Here is a 24,905-nt window from a genome sequence, read left to right on the forward strand (position 1 = left end):
TCAACAAGTTATGCTCTATCCTATAATATTTGAACATTATGCCGTCTTGGTACACATTCGTTCTTTGAGTCCACACACACACAGGCATGTCTTGTATTTTGGCGTGCCATCCCTGGATACCATGACTCACCTAATGTAGAACACACACATACACACAAACGGTAAGGCAAACATGCTTTCACCTGATATACACACGTGTACACTCGCGCACAAATACCCTGGTTTTTAATGCGAAATGTAATGTTTCTCGAGTGTGTGAGCGTAGCGCTCGGGTTCGGCTACCTCTCCTTCCGCATACACAAGCCCACACGCTTGCACCCACGCACACGCACACTTTCCAGGCAACTCCTCCTCCTCCCTCGCGTCTTTCTCCCCGCTCTCTCCATCTCCCTCTCCCTCTCTCTTTCTACCCGTTTTCTTCCCACTCTTGCTTTCGTTCATGCATTATCATCAAGCATTTTCCGATCTGTACCATCCCCCTGAGAAAGAAAGACATTCCGCAGAAGATTGCTCGCCACCGAATCATAAACAGGATTTTCCCATTTTCTCTCTCTCTCTTCCTCTCTTTCAATACGCCGTGCCTATACAACTCTGATTCATACGTGCCAACACTGTCTACTCAATTGTTGCTATGCCAAGCTGCTAATCGCTGCCTTCTTTTTGTTTTTAATTCAAACATTTGCTTTTTTGTCACTGAAAAGCTCTCCCGCTGAATGAATACAGCGGATTTGCATTGGAATATGTTCTTATCACATGAGTCCTTCTTCCATTCACTCTTATCCGGATGGTGATTATTTAGCTAATCGGTAAGTTCATCTGTACTTTGATATGACGGTTGTTTTTAGACAGTTGTTTTCCCAATTTTTCAGCACGATTTTATGAAATCTCCCTGTGTGTTCATGGCGGTGATCTGATTCTGACGAATCCATGCACTGATAGCGCCTCATTGCCAGGCTGTTATTTTTAATTGTCAAATTAACATCGTTTTGTTCACGAAATAACGAGGCTTTGATTATTTTCTTACCAACCTATTTTTCTAAGTCGTTGATTAGATACAATGCTAAATTGTCTTGCGTTATGTATTTTACGGGATATAAATGACAATACTCAAATCTGATCATTTTATTGAGTGACCGGGTCTGAGAGCAGAGGTTAAGTGGTAGAGCGCCCGTTTCATTCACGGGAGGCAGTGGGTTCGATTCAGGCTGAGTCATACCAAAAACCTTAAAACTGGGACCTGCTGCGTTCCTTTCAGGCGCTCAACCTATTAAAATGGAAAAGCAGAATCATAACATCATATTATGTTGTGCTAAGGCCTGCTGGGGGAAAAGATCATAAGAGCTAAAGTGGCTACCCTGGGTAAATTGGAATAGTTATTGTTTTTGCGTTTGAAGAAGTGCATCTTTTGAAATAGTGGGAAACAATATAAACTTGCATAGTGCTATAGGCAATCGTTGTGCTTGATGGTTTGGATTGTACCAAATAATATTTGCTGATCTTGTTTTAATATTGTGACCTTCAATATCACTGTCCCATGCAGTGACCGATGAAAAGTTGCTGGTAAATGTTGTTCGTAATATATATTGATAATAAATGTATTGATTTTGGCCAACGGGAATCAATATTTTAGAACTGCTTCTAACACATCAACAATGGTAAAATCTTTATTTCCCTTTGGCAACACATGAAGTCACGAGCTTCAACAAACACAAAATGGTATTTTTTATTAAATACACAGATCCATTTTGTTGTCCGTTTAGATGAACTCTCTTGGGGCCTTTTCACACGCGAATCTTTGATCATTGTAATGATGATTGCTATTGTAATCGTGACTGCGATTAGCGTTCGATTTTTTTACCATGTGAAAGGGCGAATGCTTAAATTAAAGTCGCCTTTAAAGACAATAAGCCTGTTTAGTGTTTCAAGTTATGATTTAACTTTACGTTAGAATCTGATATTTCTTTTTAATCATTTTCATGTTTAACTTGAGGAATTGAGATTTTCACCCTTTATAGCAGTATGTGCATTTTTATCTCTTTCCCCGTCCCTTGACTTATAACTTTCCACATCCCCTTCCCTCTTTGTCTCCAGTGAAGTCCCTTCGCACATACCCCTCGTACACACTTCCTATTCCCCTCATTTGCATGCATTACCCCCACCGTCAAAGTCCCCAATTCAATTGATTCCCATCTCATCTGCCTTTCCCCTGCATGGTTTATACATTTCTATTTTCCCGTGATCCTCAACTCATTACCATCATCCACTTCTCCTATTCAAGACGCTCTGCCAAATCCTAATCATATCCAAGTCGTTAACACGCACCAGGGTACTCACTCAATTTCACAGCAAGGCATATTTTTTTCAGCCAGGGTAACGTAATGGTCTCTCAATTAAACTCTAAATTTTCTTGGAAATCGCGGTTGAAAAATATGATGAATCTGCATCTTTGCATCAGCTTAATGTGCAATTCATTTAGGGCCATTGCAAGTTCACAGACTATGCTGTAGATAATATCACGGTGATAAGCCCAGTGAAGCAAAGCGCGTTTATTGATACACAAGCCGCACCAAGCTTTGTGCACTGTGTGGCATGATGATTTTGAAATAGAATATGACACTTATCTCGAAAACAGGCATTATTTAGTTCACCTAAAGTTTAGAGTGAGTTAAACCAGTGGAGGAGGCGAATTATTCTGGTAAATCATTTAACACCATGTTATTACGGTATGTTCGTTACTACTTCTTTTCATAATATGGTTTGTGCCCCCCCTCCCTTATCATTAATATTTCACGATTTTGACAGCCACCCCTCTCTTCCCCCTCCCTCTCTCTCTCTCTCGTCGGGCCAGAATTTTACACCAACATTGTTTTATTATTGTTATTACTATTTTTCATAGGTGTTATTGTAATGTGTTCCCGACGTTAATATGCTGTGTTATTACCAACTTACTAGCATAAAACCAGCATTAAAATTATGAACCCATCCATCTTTATCCAATCTCGACTACATGTATTCCCTAAACACCTACAGTGTATTGCAACCACGGTCATAATACGTTATGAATATTCACCGAAGGTGGTTTCTTCACTTACACGGCTAGTCTTTTTTTTTCCAGAGTTGAGAACTTCTCACAATAAAATGCCCCATCACGTAGCATGCCTACTGTCGCTTTTGTTTTGAAAGATTGGATGTGTGAGAGCAAAAAATCTCTTGAACTGCGTTAGTCATTCAGGTTGTGACCAATATTTGATTGGATGCATATGCCTAATTGGTAATTTGGCGATATAGCTGGAAGCTTTACCATGTTAATTGTATATACAATAAAAATGATTTTCAAATACTATTCTGCGGCGCAATGGTAACTTTGTTGGTTCCCTAAAAATCTACTGGCGTCATATGTATAACCGTCGTGCATCCATAACTATCCTTCCATATGTATCTTTAACCCGTTATGATTTGAATTCAATTCAAAAACATGAATAAGCAACACGGTCAAGAACTTGCATTTCCTCAGCTGCATAGCTTGTTTCCCCTTCTCGTCTTCAGTCGAACATAAATTTTCTAGAGAGGAAAAAAAGCGCTGAAGGTTTGTGATTGAAGCTGCTGGTTTCCGCTTGGATCAGAATGCATCATTTTCCCAAGCAGTTCACAAATAACCGGTCAAGGTCACAATCCATTTTCAATTTTCCCTGTTTTTCCTCTGGCAATTTTCCTAATGACTGCTCTTCGTATTAAATACCTCTGGCGCCAACAAATAACTATCATATTGATATTGTTTCTTGTGTTTTGTTTTAATCATTCTATTCCTCTTGTTTGTTTATTTTTTCCTTTTTCCCGTTTTATATTCCTTCTTTCCGATACTTATTGCAATACATTTTTTAAATATATGTTCTAAACTGCAATTTCTTGTCATTCTTGTTTCAATCGGTTTATTATTGTCATTCTTCCTTCCTTTTCCCGAGAAATGTGTGTTTGATGCATGCATGGTTGACATGAACCGATTTTGCTTAAGAATTTACTCATTTTCTTTCTCTCTCTTGTATTTTTACCCATACATTTGCCCTTTATTTCGACGAAATGCAATTTTCCTTCTTCATTAGATATGAACCTATCACACCTGTAATTATCTATTCAATATGTTTACTGCCATTGACCACCTTATGTCTGTCCTATTTTTCTGACGTTTTTGTCGTATCAATTGTCAGCTCGTCTAGATGTTTGTATGCATAAGTGGGTTGGTGATTACTGTGAAGAAGTACATTTTATGTCAATAATAAAACAAAATCCTAATCACGAAACTTTATATTGCCCTCCCTTACTTCTTCATCTTTCTCCTTTTTCTTCCTTCTCCTTCTTCCTATTCTACGTCCTCTTCTTCTTTTCTTTTTTATTTCCTTTTTCCTTCTTCTCGCTAGTTATACTTTTTTCCTCATATATATTTTCCTCAAGTTTATTCTTCCCCCCCCCCCCCATTTTAGTGATAAGGGTGTGTGCATTTTTTTACTATTTCAGTTTCTATTTATCTAAGTACTCTTTTATCGCCCCTTCCCCCCCCAAAAAAAAAAAACAGTAACCTGGACTTTTTTTATTGTATGTAACTCTCTGTTTTGGTTTGAATGAAAGTGATACTTAAAAAGAAGCTAACAATCTTATATTTTAGCAAAACTCTTTTAGGTCGTCTTAATTCATCTTTTTACAATGAAAACAGCTAATTAGATGTCATATTTCACAATAGGAAAAGCTCTTTCGAAAAAAAATGTAGAGTAGCTATTCATACCAAAAGCTCATGAGGATCTTGTTGCATTGTATCTTTTGATTGTGCCAGGACTTCAGACAGGTCATCCGAAACAAGCTAAGTCTTGAGCTTCAATTCACTTCTTAATTGCTAGGCATAGTCAGAATTATTACACCTTCGAGCTGAGATTTGTATTTTCATTAGTTTCATAGCGGTTTTGAAATCCAATTTCCCTTGGCTTGCAATCTTATAACCTTAATTAGAATTTTCATTTTAGATCGAAATCCCTTTACAGCCCCAACGGCTCAAATTTGCTGATAAATTAAGGTCACAAATCATAGGGGTCGTTGAGACCTATTGAACAATGACAGCCGTTAAATCAAAATGAATCCTATTAATAAATTTCCATCACTAAAGCGAGGTGCGTTTACGTTTATGATCAACCGTTTGGGGAAAGGATTAGGACTTTGAAAAGAAACGTAATTTTAAAAAAGGCTATTGCGCGTTTTTCTGCTTCGATAGGATGAACAAAATCTCCTGTGGCCGTCGATCGCGCTATACTGCTTTCACAATTATGTTGCTTTATAACGGTTATTTGTAAGTAAGAAATATCAGTGAAATGCATTTTTGACCAGAATTTACGAGGATTGTTCTAGAATATTCTATTCATAATGAGAATTGCCGATGCATAATTAGTTTCCTCGCTCTAATTATTTCCAACGTGATACTCGTTCAGGTTTTCATCATGCCGTAACTTGTTTATTTTATTTACATTTACCTCTTATTCATGCATCCCTTGATAAAGTAAAAGCAAGAATTAAAGAAGAAGAACAATGGCGTCAATTGAAGATGATCAAATGATATTAATTAGAAAACACCCTATTTCGTTTGCAATGACTTTTGTCTCGTTTTTTAACGCAATGGATCGAATAGTGGTGTAATAAGGGAATGCTTATATTTTATACTTGGAAAGTTTATTCTTATTTGAGTTGATTTGTGTATAGCCAATAGAAATGAAGGAAGACTCAGACATAACAGAAAAAGAAAAGAAAAATAAAAGTGACTACCCCAAAAACAACAATTAGTCGCCCGAAATAAATTTTGAGAATTTTATTGAATTTGAAAGAGCACATTATCAGCTTTAAAGATAAATTCCAGTATTGGTAACGATCTCAAAATGACTTTTTACAGAATCGAATATAATGACCATCCAAGTGTCTGTTTGTATGAATAAAAAATATGTGCCAAAGGATTATGGAAGAAATTGTGTAAATTGCTGAGAAATAAGCAAAATAAGCGCGGATTTGGTCACTTCCGTCGGGTCTTTATTACAGGAATAATAATACGCTGTCCCACGTGTGCCTATATCTGTGTTGGTGATCTTCAGTGTGAACATTTTTCTGCGTAGATTTCAAGATTTCACAAAGTTCAGTTTATGTAACTTTACCAGATCTAGATCCTCGATGATATACTGACAATTAAGCCTGGTTTTACAGACTTTCTCATGAAATCAGTGTTTACTGCAACTACTGGCATTTCTCTTTAAGTGATATATAGCTCTTGTTAAAATTGATCAACTAGAACCCTCACAGTACTTGATTGAGTGCAGAAGATATTCCATGAGAACATTGAAATCAGAAGACAAGATTTAAAAGTTCGGGGTTCCCTCAAGCATGAGATGAGCACGCTGTAATTTTTGGAGACATTTTCAAGCCGTCAGCAAAAATGGTGTCGAAGAATTTTTAGTCAACTTTTCAACTTCAAATTTTGACATTGCAAGGACCAAGAATTACTCTTTCATTCACGCCTACACTCTTAAAAATCAAGGATTTAAAAAAAATCCGGATCAGCTGTTAATAGTAACTAGCCGAATATGAGATTTAGTTTTAAAAGATCCGAATTCTATTTTTTTCAGATTTGAAAGCTAATCCTGATTTAAAATAAATCCAACATCCACAGCCGATCTGGATATATTTTGAATCCTTGATTTTTTCGAGTGCATTTTTTTTTTGGGGGGGGGCTTTCTGAAGATCAAAATACTCGTTTGGCTGAAAAGAACCTTCACTGGCAACGTTGGTTTGGGAGTTGCTTGTCACAAATGCGAATTTACCAAGCACTTACTAGATTTAATTCCTAGTATTTGATCTTTATGTAAGCTTTAGACAAGCCTTCATATACCCATGTCCATGTTGGTTTCGAAGCCTTAACACGGATTGACTACCACACAATTAACGACACTCCCTTCTGAACACTGAATATCTACTGCACAGCATTCACCCAAGTTTCATTAGAAATATCTTGATTCATAACGGGTTTGACGTATTCAGTAACCTCGCCCTTTTCAAGGCGAATACTGGTCCTATTGTAAACACGCGATATAAAAAGTGGATACGTCTTGAGTGCCGTCTTCTGAACTTTACCTCTAAGAATATAATATTTTCGTGATTTGATTCGAGAACTCCTTGCACATTTACATCTTGCAAATGCAGTTTTCAATTGTTACCTATCGTACTTCACTATAGTTTTCCCAATCCTGGGATCTTAATTGACCTTTACTTCTAGAAAAATTCTTCAATTTTTGTGATTATATGGTTCCTTCAAAATATGCATAGTCTCATATCGTGCATATTTTGAAGGAACAATTGTCCACAGTAATATAAATGCTATCAATATTTTTAGTTGCATTATCCTATGTGCATAATTATGTACAAATTGGAATTTGAAAATTTTACCAGGATGTTGAAGGAAATCCAATGTTAAGCATCCCAAAAATTTAGCTAGGGATAGCGTTTGTATTATTTCCCATAGGCAGTACCCACTGGAGATCTTGTAGGTTTGCTTAATAGCAAAAAAAATGTGTGGTTGCAAAATTTATGGTGGAAAAGATATCTTAGTTTTTTGGTACCCCTCTTCTTTTCGCTTGAAAACGATTAGGAAATATAAAGTCTTTCTAACATGGGAGCAATTATGTACGTCTTCCGATAAGGCAAGTCTTTTTGTCGTGATCTTTTGAAGGAAGCGGCATACAGTCTGTGTATGATTTTAGTTGCACATGTACTTTCTTGTTAAGCATTTCACAATAAGTTAAACTCAGGTTAAGTGCATTCTTAACTTAATGCTTGGTTGCCAAGTGTGTAAGTCAATAATAATTAATGATTAAGATAGTTATATTCAATCTTTTTTTATTCACTACGGATCAGTTATTAATCATTGCTTTCCAATAATATTCTGGGAATAACAACGTTTCCAGTATTGATGATTATTTTTAAGAATCAACTAGGAAGAAATTCTTCTCCATATTTTGATATTTTCCATATTTCATATTTTCCTGAATATTGCATCATCCTTACTTGATCGGCATTAATACTCCGAAGAAAAAAAAATCGTTCCCCGAGCTCCCGTGTGCAAAACTAGATGTATACCTTAATATATTAAATTATTTTGAATTAGCAAGGGATCGTGATCCATGCCAATTTATTTGGAATTTCATTATGCCGCATTTTATTAAGGTCTGCAGCAAAGTCCTAACTATGTCAATTAGGAAATCTCAACAGAAAGCTAATATGACTGTCCATGTGGTACAGTGTACAACCTAATGCGGTATCTTTTGACAACTGTGTCGTTATCATCACCGATTGGGAATGAAACCCCCTCGTTTGCATCACATGAAGATGCTTAAGGTCAGAGAACATGCATTGCCGGAAAAGTGCAGTGGTGGCATATAGGTTTCAGATGTCGCTGAAGCTTTGAATGTCAAATTTATTAAATCCTCTCTATTTGCTGTTCGTGCAACACATGTTCTGTTAATGATCGAGGTCGAAAGGCACTCCCTCTTTTTAGATGTAAAGCCTTTTTTTCTAGTTAGAATTAGTCTGCTTTACTTATTCGACAACGCTTCGTTTGTAATTATCGACCCACCATTGTAAACACCAACCGAGGGAGGCAAAAATGAGAGATGAAGGAAGAAAGGTATGTGTGGGTGGGTGCGTGCGTAAAGGTGTGTGTGTGAGAGAGAGAGAGAGAGATAAAATGAGATAAAATGAGAGACAGATATGATGGTTGTAATTGATAGTGAGAGGAGAAGGGAAGAGAGCGAAAGCAACAGTGAGAGGGAAAGAGAGACAATGGCATAGTTTGGAAGATGTACATTGTCGCATAATGTGTTCATATCTTCATAAGACGAAGGGTGATGAAAAGAGGAAAGAGACGTGTAGATGGATGTGTGTGTGTGTGTGTGAAAAGAAGAGAGGTGGAGGTTAGTGAGAGAGAGAGAAGGGGGTAGTTTTGGAGATAAAGTTGTATAATGTGTTCATATCTTCGTAAGAGGGGGGAAACGTGTGTGTGTGTGTGTGGCGTGTGTTTGTGTGTGGATGTAATGGTCTGTGTTGTGTGTGTTTGTGAGAGAGAGAGAGAGAAAGGGAGAGAGTGTGTGGAAGAATAAGAGGGTGCATGAACCAAATAGTGATGGTATGTGAAATGGAGATGCTACTTTTCTTAGAATGTGTTCATATCTTCCTAAGATGATAAACTAATGTAAAACGAAATGCATTGATGAGCAGAAGGTAATGATTTGTCAATTCATATAACCGAACTGTCCATTATTGCACAATTTTAAAGTAACTAACCAATTTTAGATTGCCAGTGGCTCAACGTCTGAACAGTTTTCATGCACTCAGGCAAAAAAAATATAGATGGCAGGCAAGATGGAACACGCATTTAATGAGGGGGCTGTTGCCGAGACTACGATGTGCTTATATCAACTTGCAATTGAACGCTGGTGATTGATACAAAACATGATTACATCGTCAGCTTTTGCCACATTGTGAATCAATATTGGTTGAGATGTTATTAATACGGTCTACCGGTGCCACAGAGGCGGAAGCACCTGTATCGATTGGTAATAATGTTTCAAAGTAGCGAAATTGATTATTAGATGACAGTTCGATATCAGTGGAAATGTGAAAAGAAAGGTAAGGACATTAAAATACGACACGTGTTTCAAAGAATAAAAAAATAACAAAGTGGATGTGACCTTTGAACCCTTCACATTACAAAAAATAGCACGTTGTTTAAGCCTGTAACTCTAACAACAAGTTGTTAAAGCTGTTTTGTAATTGTTTAAACTTTTTAACAACTTGTTTAAAAAGTTGTTTAAAAAGTTTAAACATTTGTTCAAACAGTAGTTTTTAGAGTGACGGGCTTAAACAATGTGCTTAAAATGTTAAACAGCGTTTTTACAGTGTTGTGTCTTTCATTTCTTGAACTTTTATTACTATGAATATCATCATTCATGATAGTTTTGTTAGATATCATATCAGTTTTATTATTATATAACCTTTTATCGTTCATCATCATTCTTATTTCACCGACTATCGTTATAATACCTTTAGAGCTCATCATCATTATCATTGCCATTATTATGATCATTATCAATCTCCAAAACACTTCCATGTCGCTCGAACTCAAAGTAATCCTGAATGGCACTCGTATGAAGTACTACTTTTAAACAAGGAATACTTTACTAGTCATGCTAATCTTGTGACTGTTCTAATTGTGTCACAATGTGTAGCATTAAACGCATGCTCCCTTGTCACTCTCACTTTATAATATCTATTATGACTGGATTTTTTAATCACTTAAATTCGTGTTTCACACATTTTTTCTTCTTTTTTCATTAGGGAATAATGTTACCATAACCATGGTCTAAATTCATGTCCGACGGAGTAGAAAAAAAACATTTATTAAATCAAGTTATTACAAATGTAAATGACAAAGTTATAACAATTGTAGTTTTTGTACGCCTTATCCCTCAAGTAATTTAGAATGATTGTTTCATCCAAAGGCCTAGAAGAAAGAAGGTGTATTATGAATTTCTTTTGAATTTGAATTGGGTATCTTATAGAACAGGGCCTTGAATTTGAAGCTAAAAATAGAGGTTAGTCTAAGCAACACAACTATGATCATGATCATAGTGATGATCACAAGCTTAAAAATTGTTTTCAGATTGGTAGGCTTACTTCCCCCTTACCACGTTTGGACTACTTTTCTAGACCAATTGAGGCTGCTTTAGTCATAGGATAACACATATTTGCAGCACACCTCTTCAATGTTCCGTGTGTTTACAATGAAAAAGCACCCCCATTTAGTATATGATATTCATAAGAATAAAGTGTTAATAGTATGTGTTAGCTGTTAATTTATTTATGTTATTGTGCCAGGAAGGTTTAATGGCCACCATCTTGGATTTTGAATCGCATAGAGATTTTTCACCACGAGCCATTCAGGGGCCCGTAACACAAAGCTTGGCGATTGATCGTACACTTTATTTCCACGATTGATTGTACCTTGTAGTCAATGGAATCAATTGTAGAAAAATGTTTTACGATCATTGCTAAGTTTTGTGTTATGGGCCCCAGGATCGCTTCACTTCTTACAGTACTCAGCGACCTTAATTCTCTCATTGGTTCGTTCTTGACTTTGAAAAAAGAGAGAAATGAGAAAATGAAAAAAAATGAAAAACAACATGCAGTTGATACTGATGATGAGGATGACGATGATGATTATAATGATGATGATGATGATGACGATGATGAGACCCCACTCGTAAATCATCAATCCCGTGACATTGCAATATCTTACGTATCGAATGTTTTAATACCCTAATAAGCTTTTGAAGCTTAAGTGACCCCCAATTAGATGTGAATATTCTTAACCATGGTAATGATGTAATCCTATCTAAGGACTACAGCAGTTTTCCAATAAACGAAAATACTGCCACATTGCTTCCGGCAAGTTTTGCAGAATCATCTTCACAGAATCTGTATCACACGAATCTGTTGATCTAAATTAATTATCATGCTTTCAAAAACGAAAGAAAAAGACAACGGAGATAAAAACACTGGCCATAATTATTAGGCATTCATGTCTTGTACAGTATACAGGCCAAGGATCTAGTTTAGTTGTCATGGTAACTACCAAATGAAATATCCGCGATCCACAACGAAGCAGGAAGGAATATGAAATGGAGCGCGCAGGATCAATGAACTAGCGATGAGATTGAATATAACTATATTAACCAGCGAGAGATGTTATTGAACCGCCAGCAACCTTAAAGCACCACGCTTTCCAAATGTGCATTTACTTGTCGTGCCTTTTAAGATGGCAGTGGCATTAAGATGTGTTCTAATTACCTCACATCATTCTCCTACCGTTCCATTTGAGCTGATGTTCCGCCGAGGGTACAGCCGTTGAATTTTATTACTTGCCTGATAACGAAACATTTTTTTCTAATATTATTCCCTCCTCAGGGCTGAACGATCTGGTTTTCATTTCCTGTTTCATCTTTATAGTTAATAATGAATCACGCACAGGCCTGGGATGAATATGATACGAGGTGCCATAAATTATCTACCCTGAATTTAATTTATATTGATCTTAGTAATTATGGTATGTCATCTAAGACGACGAGATATCAGTAAGTGGGATCATTTGACAGGCTCTCTGAATGTCAGATCGAATTCTATCAATAAACATCTTGTACTCTAAAAGCAGGCTTAATTGTAAATTTAAAATGCAATAATGAAACCTTTTAAAATGAGTTTTGAGCTATAAACCGTGCTATCGGTTAACATGGACAAAATACGAGAGTTCCTTCGTTCATTTTCCTTTCTCTTTTGTAATTACTTTCTTTTCTCTAACGTTCACCTTTTCTTCCAGACCAGTTCTTTGTCACTTCAAGGTAAAATATAGCGAGTTATGAATGACGGATTGGGCCCCAGTGATTCACCATTGACGTCATCAGGTCATTTCCATGGCAACAAACTACAATTATAATCTATAACCCGCTCTGCACATTAGGCATATCCTCTTGAATCGTTGTAACGAAAAATGCACCTTTCCTTTACATTCAACCGGTCGCAAGGTCTTTGCATTCTGTTTACCATGCATATCTAAAAATTCGGCGGACAACTTCTGCTTTATTCAATTCTACAAGTTTTATTTTCTAATTGATTTTAGCTACCAGCTACTTCGTTTCATCTGGCAAATCCTCCATGTGAATATCATTCAACATCACATTCCTCCGTTCTGTTTTTAATTCATGTTAGTGATGAAAGAAGCCGAGATAAGGACATCGGTGAAAGGATGATAATATGCATCAAAACGACGAGTTATATTAGGATTAAGATTGTCATTATGTCGGGAGATATCTTTCTACCATCTTTCTCACGCATGATGGAAGTGCAATATTGTTCAAACTTGCAAATTACGCGTTTATAGACAATAAATGGTAGCATCTGCATGAGACAATGAGGATGATTAAAGTTCAAGGAACTTTTTGTGATCAATGATTTTCAGTAAAGAAGAGTAATATTTGAATATACATGTGTACTATATTATGTAAATATGCCATCGAGTTAAACTGAAAAACTACGTCTTAGAAACCATTCATAATTGTCACCAATCTATAGAATGATGAAACTTGTCCACAGTCCGTACTCCCATTATTCAAGGTTTTCCCATTTACATAATGCTCATACATTGGCTATTTTGATATATTTTCTAATCAACTGAATATCCAGAAAGTTTTCCAAAATCATTTAAAATAAATACATACAGATGTAACAAAATTGTATGAAAAAGAAAAATATTTCAATGAATAACATAATTTGAAGACATTTTTATGCTATCCCATCTTTGAAAATACATGCACGCGTGTTCCATTTTTTCTTCTAAGAGATGTTCCAATACATCGTTTTGGATATCGTTAAGAAACATAAGTTAGGTCTCTTTCGTATCCTGTGTTAAAGGTGAGCAACTGGATACATCCTCTATAGACCGGGGTATTTGGCGATTGAATCTTTGTATGCATGTCGAAAGCTTTCTGGGCTAGGTGTCATATTTAATGATTTATGTATGAGGGTCGGACTCCTGGTAACCAGGTAGCCTTCCGAGGGCCATCGCACATCGATTTCCGATTTACAGTGGCGTTGTATTAGAGACGAGAAGCAAACCTGATGCGGGGTATGCGTGCAGAGACGGAGGTGCAATTGTCGACCAGAAAAGAATCAGCTGTCATGCGTGTTGTTGGGCAATGGAGGGAGATCTAAAGCGGAAGCCCGGACGCGCCCGGACAACCATTGCGACTGCTAATGTTTTTTTAGAACATTTGTAGATCCAGGGCCTTGTCCTCCTCATTCTTCTCTTTCTCTCTGTCTCTTTCCCAGCCCTCTTTATTCTCTTCCTCATCCAGCTCTTCTTCCACCTCCTCCTTCTTCTCCTTCTTCTTCTTTTTCTCCTTCTAAAATGAGATATAATTGATTTAATAGTTTATTTTGGGGATGGTATTTATCCCGTCCGTCAGTTAACTATTGGTGTAATATTTAGAGGTGCTGTGGCTCAGTGGATAAGTCTCCGGACTTTGAACCAAAAGGTTAGCGGTTCAAATCCCACCGCAGCACTCCATTACTCCACTACATTTGCCACTCTCCACCCAGGTGTAGTACATGGGCAACCGGTGGGGAAAATTTCTTCAATGCTCGAGCGCCCGATAACGGAAGCTGTGCGAAAGCCGGGGTAATAGTATGCAAAGATAAGAAACATTTGTATTTAGCGCTATAAAAATGTTGCATGTTATTATTATTAAGTAAGTTAAAATGCGATGCATTCAGATAAAATGAGACATATACTTCGGGAAGTGTCATTCCGATGTTTAAATTGGACATCAACATAATCTAAAAGCTGTCATCATGCGTATGTAAATAACCTGTGTTTTTTTTTAATAATGCCCTTTTCCTACAGGAGTACGCCTAAACGTTGATCGAATTTTCTCTAGAAAAGGCTCTTCTTTCGAAGTTACATGTACGTCTATTTACCCCTTTCACGCGGTTGGTTTATATGTATTTTTCGTGATCATTATGATGCTATTCCTCAAAACACAGCCTTGCTTCCCCCTTCACCAACTCCACAAAATGGCCATCTTAAATGGCGTTCGAGCGTATACAAAGCAATGTACTTTCCCGTCGTTGTGGCCAGAATATTAAGCTTGGTTTGCTTCACTTTGGACTTTTATTGACCCGACCTTGTGCTGTTGTTAGCATATAAATGGGCTTATTTGGGTTGACAATCACGAGCGAGTAGTAATGGATAGCGGTTGAGCTTCCGCCATTGCTGCATACAGAATGATATCGGACAGCTTGGTCGCAGTCACAACTGGACATTTAAGACAGTGTGTCGACGCGATGTACATATTGTCAGTCGTTTTCTCAAAAGGGGCAGTCACGTTTCATCAACATTTCGTCCGACAAGTTGCCAGATCAGACGACTTTTCTTGATTTTGATTGGCTGAAAAGCACTGTTACTGTGCTAAATGTCGGATGAAACAAAGTTATCGGATAAAACGTATGGCAAGCCATTTCATGAAACGCTCCTCTCGACGCTTTAAACCAGCGGAGGACAATGTACTGTACATGTGGCCAACCGCTCTCCCCTAAATTTTTTTAGATCAAAAGTTTTAATCTTGATACCAAGAATTTCATTTTGTTAACAGAAAATATTAAGAAGGTTTATTCTTTTTTTTTAACAGTATGTGTTCTCAGCAAAAGGCAACTCTCGTTATGAAAATACGGTATTAAGAAAACAGATTGCAATAGCATTTGAACGTCGGTATTCGCTGCTTTGACCATTCAGTTGTGATAGTCCCTTACGGTTTTGTATTTTCTCCTATTTTACCTGTTTTGGTCCTCAATGTCCTTGATGTCTGAATATACGAAGCACATCGTGCGTGATATGCAACTGACTTTAACAGTGTAGCATCGAGCGCAGGCCAATAGGGACACGATCCTGATGAAGATGCGACGCACCTGACTAACGGGTCATGTGTACATGGGGTACTGTTACTTGAACAAAGGCCCAGGAAGATGATACCCCGGCTTGAAACGCGTCAACCTCCCCGTTGCAATAATTCCTGGACAAAACTGATATGAATTTACAATTTTAGATAACTTAACAGAGATGACCCCTGACAAGCGACCCCCAAATCAGCCATAAATACGAAACTGCAATAAACAGCTCCATTTAGCATGCCATGCAAGACCATCAACGAGACCCCTTGCAAAAGTAATTTCTAGGAACCAAACAGACGACCAAAGCATCAGGGCGTGCAAAGAAATTTATTTGAACCCTAATGTTTCTTTTTGTACGTAATGTGCTAAATTTCCATTATTAGAAAGGCAAACGGCAAACTTCTCTTGACAATCGCTTTCCGTTTCATTGTTACTCTTTTCATGCTTGTTAATGAAATCCATTCGATTCCCTAGGCTTTATTCCTTATCTTTCCAAGGAGTAATTTCCTATTTCATTATGCTAATTGCCCTTGGAGACTTCATTTCATTTTCATTTTCAATCTTAAACTTTCCTATCAAACAATAGGCTAATTGTTGATGCAAAGGATAGACAGTGATGATGTGCTTCGTTGCATACGCTAATGAAATCTGTCGAAGCATTTGATTCACATGTATATATGATTTGATATTTAGGTTTCGGTTCGTTGTAGGGAGGTGACATAAGAGCTCTCCTTGTGTTACGAATTGCTGTAGACAAAGAAAGCGCTTTCATTTTTAATCATCTTTCATTACGTTAGTTTTGTTTTATAGGAGATTTGAGTGCAACATGTTTTGGTTCCTGGTAGACTGAACTAAGAGAACTAGAAGTATGAGCTTGGGCATTTACATAATTGTGATGATTTGAGGCGAAATGTAATATTGTACGTGGCTTGTCCTCAGTTGGAGTCCTATTTCAACTTTTAACAATATTGACTTTCGTCTCATATCGTTAGGTAGTTGATTCCATGCAAAACATATACTGTCACGTTAGTTGACACGTGACGAAGTAAAACATTTGTCATTAACGATGACCATAGATCGTTTTATGAAGCTTTTTTTAATTTCGAGATCATATTCAACCATGCAGATGAACCCATAAGTGCAGCAAGATGCTTTTTCGTTTCCGTTTTGTGTACAGATACCAGAATTCAATGCAACGAATGACATTTCAAGGGTTAAATTATTAACGTGTTTTATATTTTTTCTCTATCCCATTTTTACAGGTCGGATCTTTCCACTCGAAGAAATTGCCATCCCCGTATGCTTATCAATAGCGATCGTTCTGATCGCCTTCATTACCCTGTATTGCTCCAAAAGGAAGAAAGCACTGTCGGAGCCTCAGGACTTGTATACCGTCCAGCGTAAAGTGTTCAATCATCACAGCTACGAGATTGACTCAGACTCGGATAACGATAGTATGTTCCAAAGCCGTGATGGGTCTCCAACAGGTAGCCGATCCAGCTCGGGAAGACCTAGTCCAACTCGGCCCCTCCCTCTACCGCGTCAATCAACTGTCCCGCTCTTGCCGCAGAAGCTCCGCCAGGAAGCATTCCGAAAGCAACGTCAGCTCTCCTTACAGCTTAACCTGACGAACGTCGAGTTCAGCGTCAAGAACATCAATTCCACCCGCAAAGACCAAACAGATCTGATAGGTACATTACGTCCAGAGCTTTACCGACAAGAATCCAAAGACAAGGGGAAGCCTAACGGTGAAAGCAGACCAAACTGTGGCAGATTGGTTTTCAGCCTTTTCTACGACTACGCAACGGAGACACTGAACGTTCACATAGAGCGAGCTGTCGGCCTTCCGGCCAAAGACTTCTCAGGAACGTCAGATCCCTACGTGAAGATTTATCTATGCCCCGACCGGAAGCGGAAGTACCAGACCAAAGTTCATCGGAAAAATTGTGATCCCGTTTTCGATGAGAGATTTGCCTTTCAAATACCTTACAACGAGCTGGAGACCAAAACTTTGAAATTCACCGTCTATGATTTCGACCGGTTTTCCAGGCATGACCTTATAGGAGAAGTTAATATCACCAGTCTTCTTACAGATAGAGATCTGAGTAAAGAAACACAATACGTGGAGGACATAATGAAAGGAACGTCGCAAGTAAGTATAGATGTTAGAGATGGTATTGTAGTATTTATATCGCGATGTCCTAGTTTTAAATATTAAGATACAAGAAGCAACCCTTCGACAAGTAGCTCGCTTGTTAATTTTTTATTACTTTTTTCCAAGCTATGCGCTGCAATTATGATAATGAAATGTAATCTCAATCAGCTTTCTTAAAGAACTGGTTATATTCTCCAAGCTCATAAAAGGATGCCTTCACTGGAGCGATGTGACGCTTTCATAGGGTTGGCAATCGTTTTCTCTTTTTTTGCATTAAAGTTGTTCTTTTTTATCTTTATGAGAAAAATCCCACACATCAGCATGTATTTGTTTCGAGAAAATGTCATGGCTATATACGGCCTGAAAAAAAATCATGAAAAGGATCCATTGCTAACACCGTTTGAATAGCAAATACTTGATTCGAATATGTCAAAGCTATGGTTTCGCTGTTTATAGCGATGTTTATGTCCAACTGGATTAGCCTGCGTGTGTATTTTTTTTCTTTTAACAACAAGGTCACTCGAAAAGGAGTTGTCGATTCCCAACATTGCCCAAACCCGTGGATGGGGTATTGTAAGCGTGCATGAATTTTAATGTGGCTTGTTTACTCCTATATGACAAACGTGCTATTTTCATCTTTGTTGAGGACTTGATTACTTCATATCTTTTAAAAACAACTTTTTATGATTTTAGCCAGAACGTTCGCTCCCTTTAAGAAATATATATATATGTATATATATATATTTATATATAAATTCAAATTTGCTTTCCTTTATGTTCTCTTTCTTTTTAGTAAGGGCTCGTTATACGATTCTTCATCAAATACGTAAATCGTGTGAGTGGATAAAAAACGGTAGCTGTGCTTCCGTGGTAGTGTGGGAAAACGGATTTTTTTTTCTAGGAACAGTAGTAGAAAATCCTTCACTAATCTGTACATAAATATTATGCCTTTATGTCCTATACGCATTCTGCAGTTTTAAGTCACTGATGATATCTGGCTAACCTAGTTTATTTCCCTTCTATTTCTGGAATTTCTTTGGACAAAATATAACGCAAGTATAAGTCATAAAAATACAAATGCATTATCATTTGCATTTCAATATGAATTTGACCGGTAAAAAATAATGTTTTTGATAAATGCGAAGTTCAGATGTAATAGAAGCTTGGACCCTACTTTTTATACCATTACGTATTAAAAGCATCTTTGATAAAGTTGGTCATCAAAAGTTCTTTGGGTATTTTTTAGTCTGAAAATCATATTGCTCTTGTCTTTAGTATTTTTTCAGTATTTACCGTAAAAGTTGCATTCAAAAGCGCCTACAAAAAAAATTAAAATAAAGAACTTTTCTATTACTAAAGCGATAATTCACCCACAACTGACATGACAGCTTAGATGGTTAATCTTAATTCTAAAATGCATGTTGTTTATTCACAAACACAGTCAAATATCGAAAGAATAAATCTTAATATCATACAGGTGAACTGAGGTAATAGTGAGAAAAGGAGAACTATTTCGTTATATCAATTTAAAGACATCGTCATTCCGTAAGACGAAACCGAACGTGTCCGCCATACCTTGTTATCTTAGTTGACATCACTGCTTAAAGACTTTTGTGTCTACTTTTCCAGTATACTGAATCTAATGTTAATCAATATTTATACAATTTGTAATTGTATCAGAGTTGAGAATTAATATATTCATTGTAATTTGTGGGCCTACATACCTACCAAACCAAGTTTTAACAAATTTCCCCGAAAGCACCTAACACTCCCGCCTTTTTTAGAACAGAAACATTTTTACTGATGTTATTGCAGCATTATTGCAATCATTGTTATCATAATACTCAGCGAGATTGGCATTAAATTTTAGTTTCGTTATTGTTATCAGTTTAAGCAGGCATTTCATCTTCGTGATAGGCTGTAAAGCCCTTTGAATATTACAGCAGATGATGATGATGATAATGGTGATGATGGTGGTGGTGATGATGATGATGATGATGATGATAGTGATGATAGTGATGCAGATGATGATGATATTGATGATGATTATGATAATGATGGTGATGATGATGATGATGATGGTGATAGTGATGATAGTGATGATGGTAATGATGATGATGATGATCATGATGATGATGATCATGATGATCATGATAATGATGGTGATGATGATAATGATGATGGTGATAATGATGGTGATGATAGTGATGATGGTGATGATGATGATAATGATGATGGTGATAATGATAATGATGATATTGATGGTGATGATGATGGTAATGATAATTACTGATATCATAATGCCATCCTTCATATTTTTCACAATAGGAAAAGGCGGATTTAGGCGAGGTGATGTTTTCTCTCAACTACCTGCCTACAGCGTGTCGACTAACTCTCACTGTCATCAAAGCCCGTAACCTTAAGGCGATGGATATTACCGGTGCCTCAGGTATGAGATCAGTTCCATGACATTTGTTCCGCCCACAATTGCTCCGGTAGAAAATCTCCACGTTAAGTCAAACCTTTAACCTATCCTCAAAAACCAAATAAACCCCAATCTTTATATTTTTCTGAACCAAAGACTATATTACGATCCTAACTCTAACCTTATGCACTCTGAGATATTGTGACCGGAGCAAATGTCGCCGGAGTATAAATCGTGCCACCATGAGATCAAGGTTAAATGATAATGAATCGATGTAAAAGATAGGACAAATGCAAACAAAAACAACCACCTCAAAAGAAAGTTTGGGGAAGGTTAAATGAAGAGTAAGAAAGTTTTGAGCGTTTGGATATTCAGATCACGAATGTTAGCTAGATCATCCCATTGACATCTGTGATGTCGCACATGAACAACCTCCCCATTTCTTCAGGTATATCACTTAGATTTTCTCTTTAGTCTAGTACTTCGCAAGGTCAGTGTTCTTTTTATCAGAGGACGTGTAATAGATGACTAATGTTTTTTATATATATTATCAGAATGAGCAAACTAGAAATTGTACATCTGCGACATCACAGTTCTGATCGCTTTGCTAACGGGAGATCTTATAGTATTGGTGATCTTGACACTCAAATTCCCTAACTTTCTTATTGCTTGTCCAGTTTTACTCAAACTTTCATTGATCTTATGCTGTTTGTTTCTGCTTTTAGACAAAGTAACTTACTCCAAAGATTTCATTCCCAACGAAACACAAAGCTTAGCGGTTAATCGTAAGCGATTAATTGTACATTGTATTCAACATGTTCAATGCAATCAATCGTTAGAAAGTTTTCTATGGTCATTGCAACATGGCTAAGTTTTGTGTTATGGACCCGGGCCAATATGGATCCTAGCTCCTACTGTAGGTTATTTTGAAACCATTGATATTGGTCAGTTTGGAGTCGTTTTGATTGGTGTGAGTGTGCCATAAGGCAAGTCCACTCTATGCCAAGGTTTTGAAAAAAAAAATAATAAAACGTCTGGATATAGGTTTGGGGAAAATCAATGCTATCGAAGTTATCAGAATTCGAATTTCAATGTTTTGTGGCGGTAATTTATTCGAGTTACTCCCCTGTGTCATGTGCGTGGTGATGGTTTGAGAAGGCTTGGCCATTTCTTGCCACCCCAAGATACAAAGTATGAAAATGCGACACTTATGTTTTTTGTAGTCGGGGTGTATTTCAAATAATTGTAGTTTGATTGAAAATTATAAAAAATAAAATATAAGGCGAAATTCCTAAAAAAAATAACAAATGTAAGGTCATGTAGATAAACATTCCAACGATAGCTCAGGAAAATCGCTGTATTTCGCTTTCTAAAATTTCGCTAGCTACAGATGGCACCCCAAAATTAGGTCTTAGCCGCAGTCGTTCATAACATCACATTATACAATGTAAAAAACACCCAGTATGACAAACAAGACATTCAGAGGTTTAATTCGTATCAATTGATCAGAGAGATGGGTAATCTCAGCCGGCCACTCGTGCTTTATTCCGAGATAATGAGTTAATGCTTCAAACAATGATCCAGCATGTTCAATCAGCCTCTCTTTAGCCCCCGGTGCCGGTCGCGCCTTTAGATTAAAGAAAAAGAAACAAAGAAAAGGTGCTCCAATTAATCGTCAATTCATCAACCATGTAGTGTTTACTTCTGTGATTCCGCACACGCCCCTCCCCCGCGCGTTCACGCACAAAAACACGCACACATTGAATGCCGGCGGAAATTGCACTCTGTCGCCCGCCAATTCGCTGATTGCATTTTGCAGTTCGCCCTCGCTCATTTGCGCCGCCTGATTAGCAAATTAGGCGTCAACACTGAAATGATTCAAGCTAACCCACGCTTCTTCATCAAGTGTGACACAATGTTTCGTTTGCGATGATGTTCCTTGACGTGAAAAACAACTTGAAATTAAATGTTACACCTACAGAAACATCAGTAGAATTATAAAATAGATGAATGCTTTCCCCGATTTCAATATGTAATGAAGTATCATTGGCGTCAATTAAGCCAGGAGGTGGGAGGAGAATCGCAACTGCCAGTGATAAAAAAATGCAATATATTATCAGCCACTAGTTTTAATATGGTGTTAGTCAGTTATTAGTCAGACGACTAAATTCCCAACGAATTAAAACAAAACCAAATAAAAAAAGGTTTTACAATGATTCATACCAATGTTATGTACTTCACCGATGAGTTTTATTGTTTCTTTTACAGATCCTTATGTAAAAGTGTCACTAATGTCGCAAGGGAAGCGGATCAAGAAAAAGAAAACGACGGTGAAAAAGAACACTCTTAACCCCGTATACAACGAGGCAATGGTCTTCGACGTCGCACCAGACAGCATGGAAAATATTTGCCTCATCATCGCCGTCGTCGATTACGATTGGTGAATATAATAAATATACACTCTATAAAATATTGGGTTAAAATTATCCATGAGGTTAATTATGTGTCCATCCAGCATTAGGCATTTCTTTTGGGCAGTTTTATTTATCCAGTGTGGTGAAAATTTTGCCCATTCTACAGTAACTGTTGCTTATTTTTTAACCTTACTCTCTGGACAATATGCTTCCAACATTGTGTAAAATACTGCCCAAAATTGGTTGGACACATGATTACCCTCGTGGTGGTTAACAATGTTACCCAATATTGTTTGACAGTGTAGGAGCTATCGTGACTGTGTAGTCACGTCTTTAATACCTATTGAATGAGCAGAATTTTTAATATCTGCTTTGCGTAAAAAAAAAATGAAAACTGCCTTGCTCTTTCATTATCCTTTGATAATTGTAATCGTAATCATCACCGTCCCATAATTAAATCCATTTTTTCCCTCCTGAATTCATAAAGCGGCTACAAGAGACTCCCTTTTCGCCATGAAAAATTAAAGTGATTAATGACGTCAATGGCTATTTTCTAAATCATTCTCATCGATCAAGAAGGCGCGGGGCAACAAATCTGGAAAAATGGGAGCCAATTAATTGAGGAGGTGGTTTGTATTTGATATTAGAAAATGATGGTGAATTATATATTAGTTTGGATGATTAGCAATTTGTATATGCCATTTTACACTCGTTTCCATCTGCTCTGAATTCACATGTAATACATTTTTGCAATAACGATGTAACATACGGGTTAAGACATTTCATGTTATATTAAAATACACACAATCAGTAACAATATCACTGACGTACATGGCTCACCCCCCCCCCCCCCAACAAAAAAATGATAATAATAGTAATAAATAAATAAAAAAATATAAAGTAAAGTAAAAAATGGTCTACGACCAAGAAAAACAAAACAAAACTTTTTAAGATTTTTTTTTTACAGACGCCATGTTGCGCCCCTTATACCTTTTTGATTTATATTACTTTAAAAATAATAAGACCACAAAAAAGCAGTTGATGGATATGAATTTCATTACCACATGAATGGAAAAGGAATGATTCGATTATTCAATTTTGATTTGTTGAATTCTTTCGTAGTACTTAGCATTGTTTGGAGTGTTCCCGTCTAAAAACGTTAAGCTCCGATTAAAATGTTTGTAACGTCTTATTCTTTTCTCCCCATATCATCTCATTTTTATTAAAATATCGATCGAAGATTTCATGGGCGGATCCAGGATATTGCAAGGGGGTGGCGTAGGATGAATAAAGCCCCCCCCCCACCAAAAATAAATGAATAAATAAAAAATTAGATATAATAAGACAAAATTAAATAAAATAAAAATAATAAGTAAATAAATAGATAAATAAATGAATTTTTAAAAGAAATAAAATAAAAGGTCTTTACTCCCAATTAATGATGATCTACATCAGAAAAAAAAATGACAAGCCAAAAAAAAAGAAAGAAAGAAAAAGGTCCCCACTGACATATGCACTACATAACAAATATTTGCTATGGGTCTCAAAGGGCGGGGGGAAGGGCAATGGCAGGATGTGCCCCTTCCTGCACTGATCCGCGACTAAAACATTATCAAGTTTTACTTCCAACCAAAATTTGCAATAACCTGTCCATCATTTCACTCTCTCCTTAACAGGGTTGGCCACAGTGAACTGATCGGAGTCTGTGAAGTAGGTCCAAACGCACCGGCGCAGGGTGCGGCGCACTGGGCAGACATGCTGACGAACCCACGTAAACCCATCGCACAGTGGTATCAACTGCAAGAATCGACGCCCGCCCTCTCCGTTGCGTCTTTGTCAGCCGGACTCAAGAACTGTATGGGATCATCCACCCAGAAATCCTTTGACCAGGAGTGAATATGTAGCAGGCTTATTGGCCCACATGACTTAGACGGTAATAAGTTCTGATATAACCTTCCAGAATTACGTATGTGATTTATATCATGTAAAATATATCAGGTCAAAAGGATATTTTTTGTATTTATGAAACGAATCATAGCAAGCTCAATTTAGCATATTTATTTGACGGAAGACAAGGGATGATACCATTAAGGTGATTGACAGAATCGCTCATTAGATTGATAATGTATCTTGCATTGTCGAGATTAGTTCGCCCTCCGCTATCAGTGTGGCAATTCCCGATTTAATTGACAGTTACTCCCACTCTGTAGTGAACGCGATAAGCTGGACATTGTCAGCATGGACGTAGGTGGCGCAAGAAGAGAGTGCTTGATGCAACATTGGTCCCTGCAATATCTGCAGGGTCTGAAGGCTTTATCAGGGCAATTCCATCCGA

The 24,905-nt window shown here is 37.2% G+C and overlaps 1 protein-coding gene across 1 annotated transcript in view; it reads left to right on the top strand.

Annotated features, from left to right (window-relative positions):
* The first annotated feature begins 439 nt into the window (after window positions 1-439).
* The window catches only part of LOC121405860 (synaptotagmin-6-like), a 28,720-nt gene continuing 4,254 nt past the window's right edge, over window positions 440-24,905 (top strand). Inside the window, exons 1-5 of the mRNA XM_041596832.1 lie at window positions 440-806; window positions 16,839-17,728; window positions 20,060-20,180; window positions 22,425-22,596; window positions 24,247-24,503. Coding sequence (XP_041452766.1) covers window positions 17,033-17,728; window positions 20,060-20,180; window positions 22,425-22,596; window positions 24,247-24,466 — 1,209 coding nt within the window. The 5' untranslated portion in view covers window positions 440-806; window positions 16,839-17,032 and the 3' untranslated portion in view covers window positions 24,467-24,503. The remainder of the gene's footprint in view (window positions 807-16,838; window positions 17,729-20,059; window positions 20,181-22,424; window positions 22,597-24,246; window positions 24,504-24,905) is intronic.

The sequence above is a fragment of the Lytechinus variegatus genome, chromosome 19 (assembly GCF_018143015.1).
Source record: "Lytechinus variegatus isolate NC3 chromosome 19, Lvar_3.0, whole genome shotgun sequence".
Lineage (NCBI taxonomy): Eukaryota > Metazoa > Echinodermata > Echinoidea > Temnopleuroida > Toxopneustidae > Lytechinus > Lytechinus variegatus.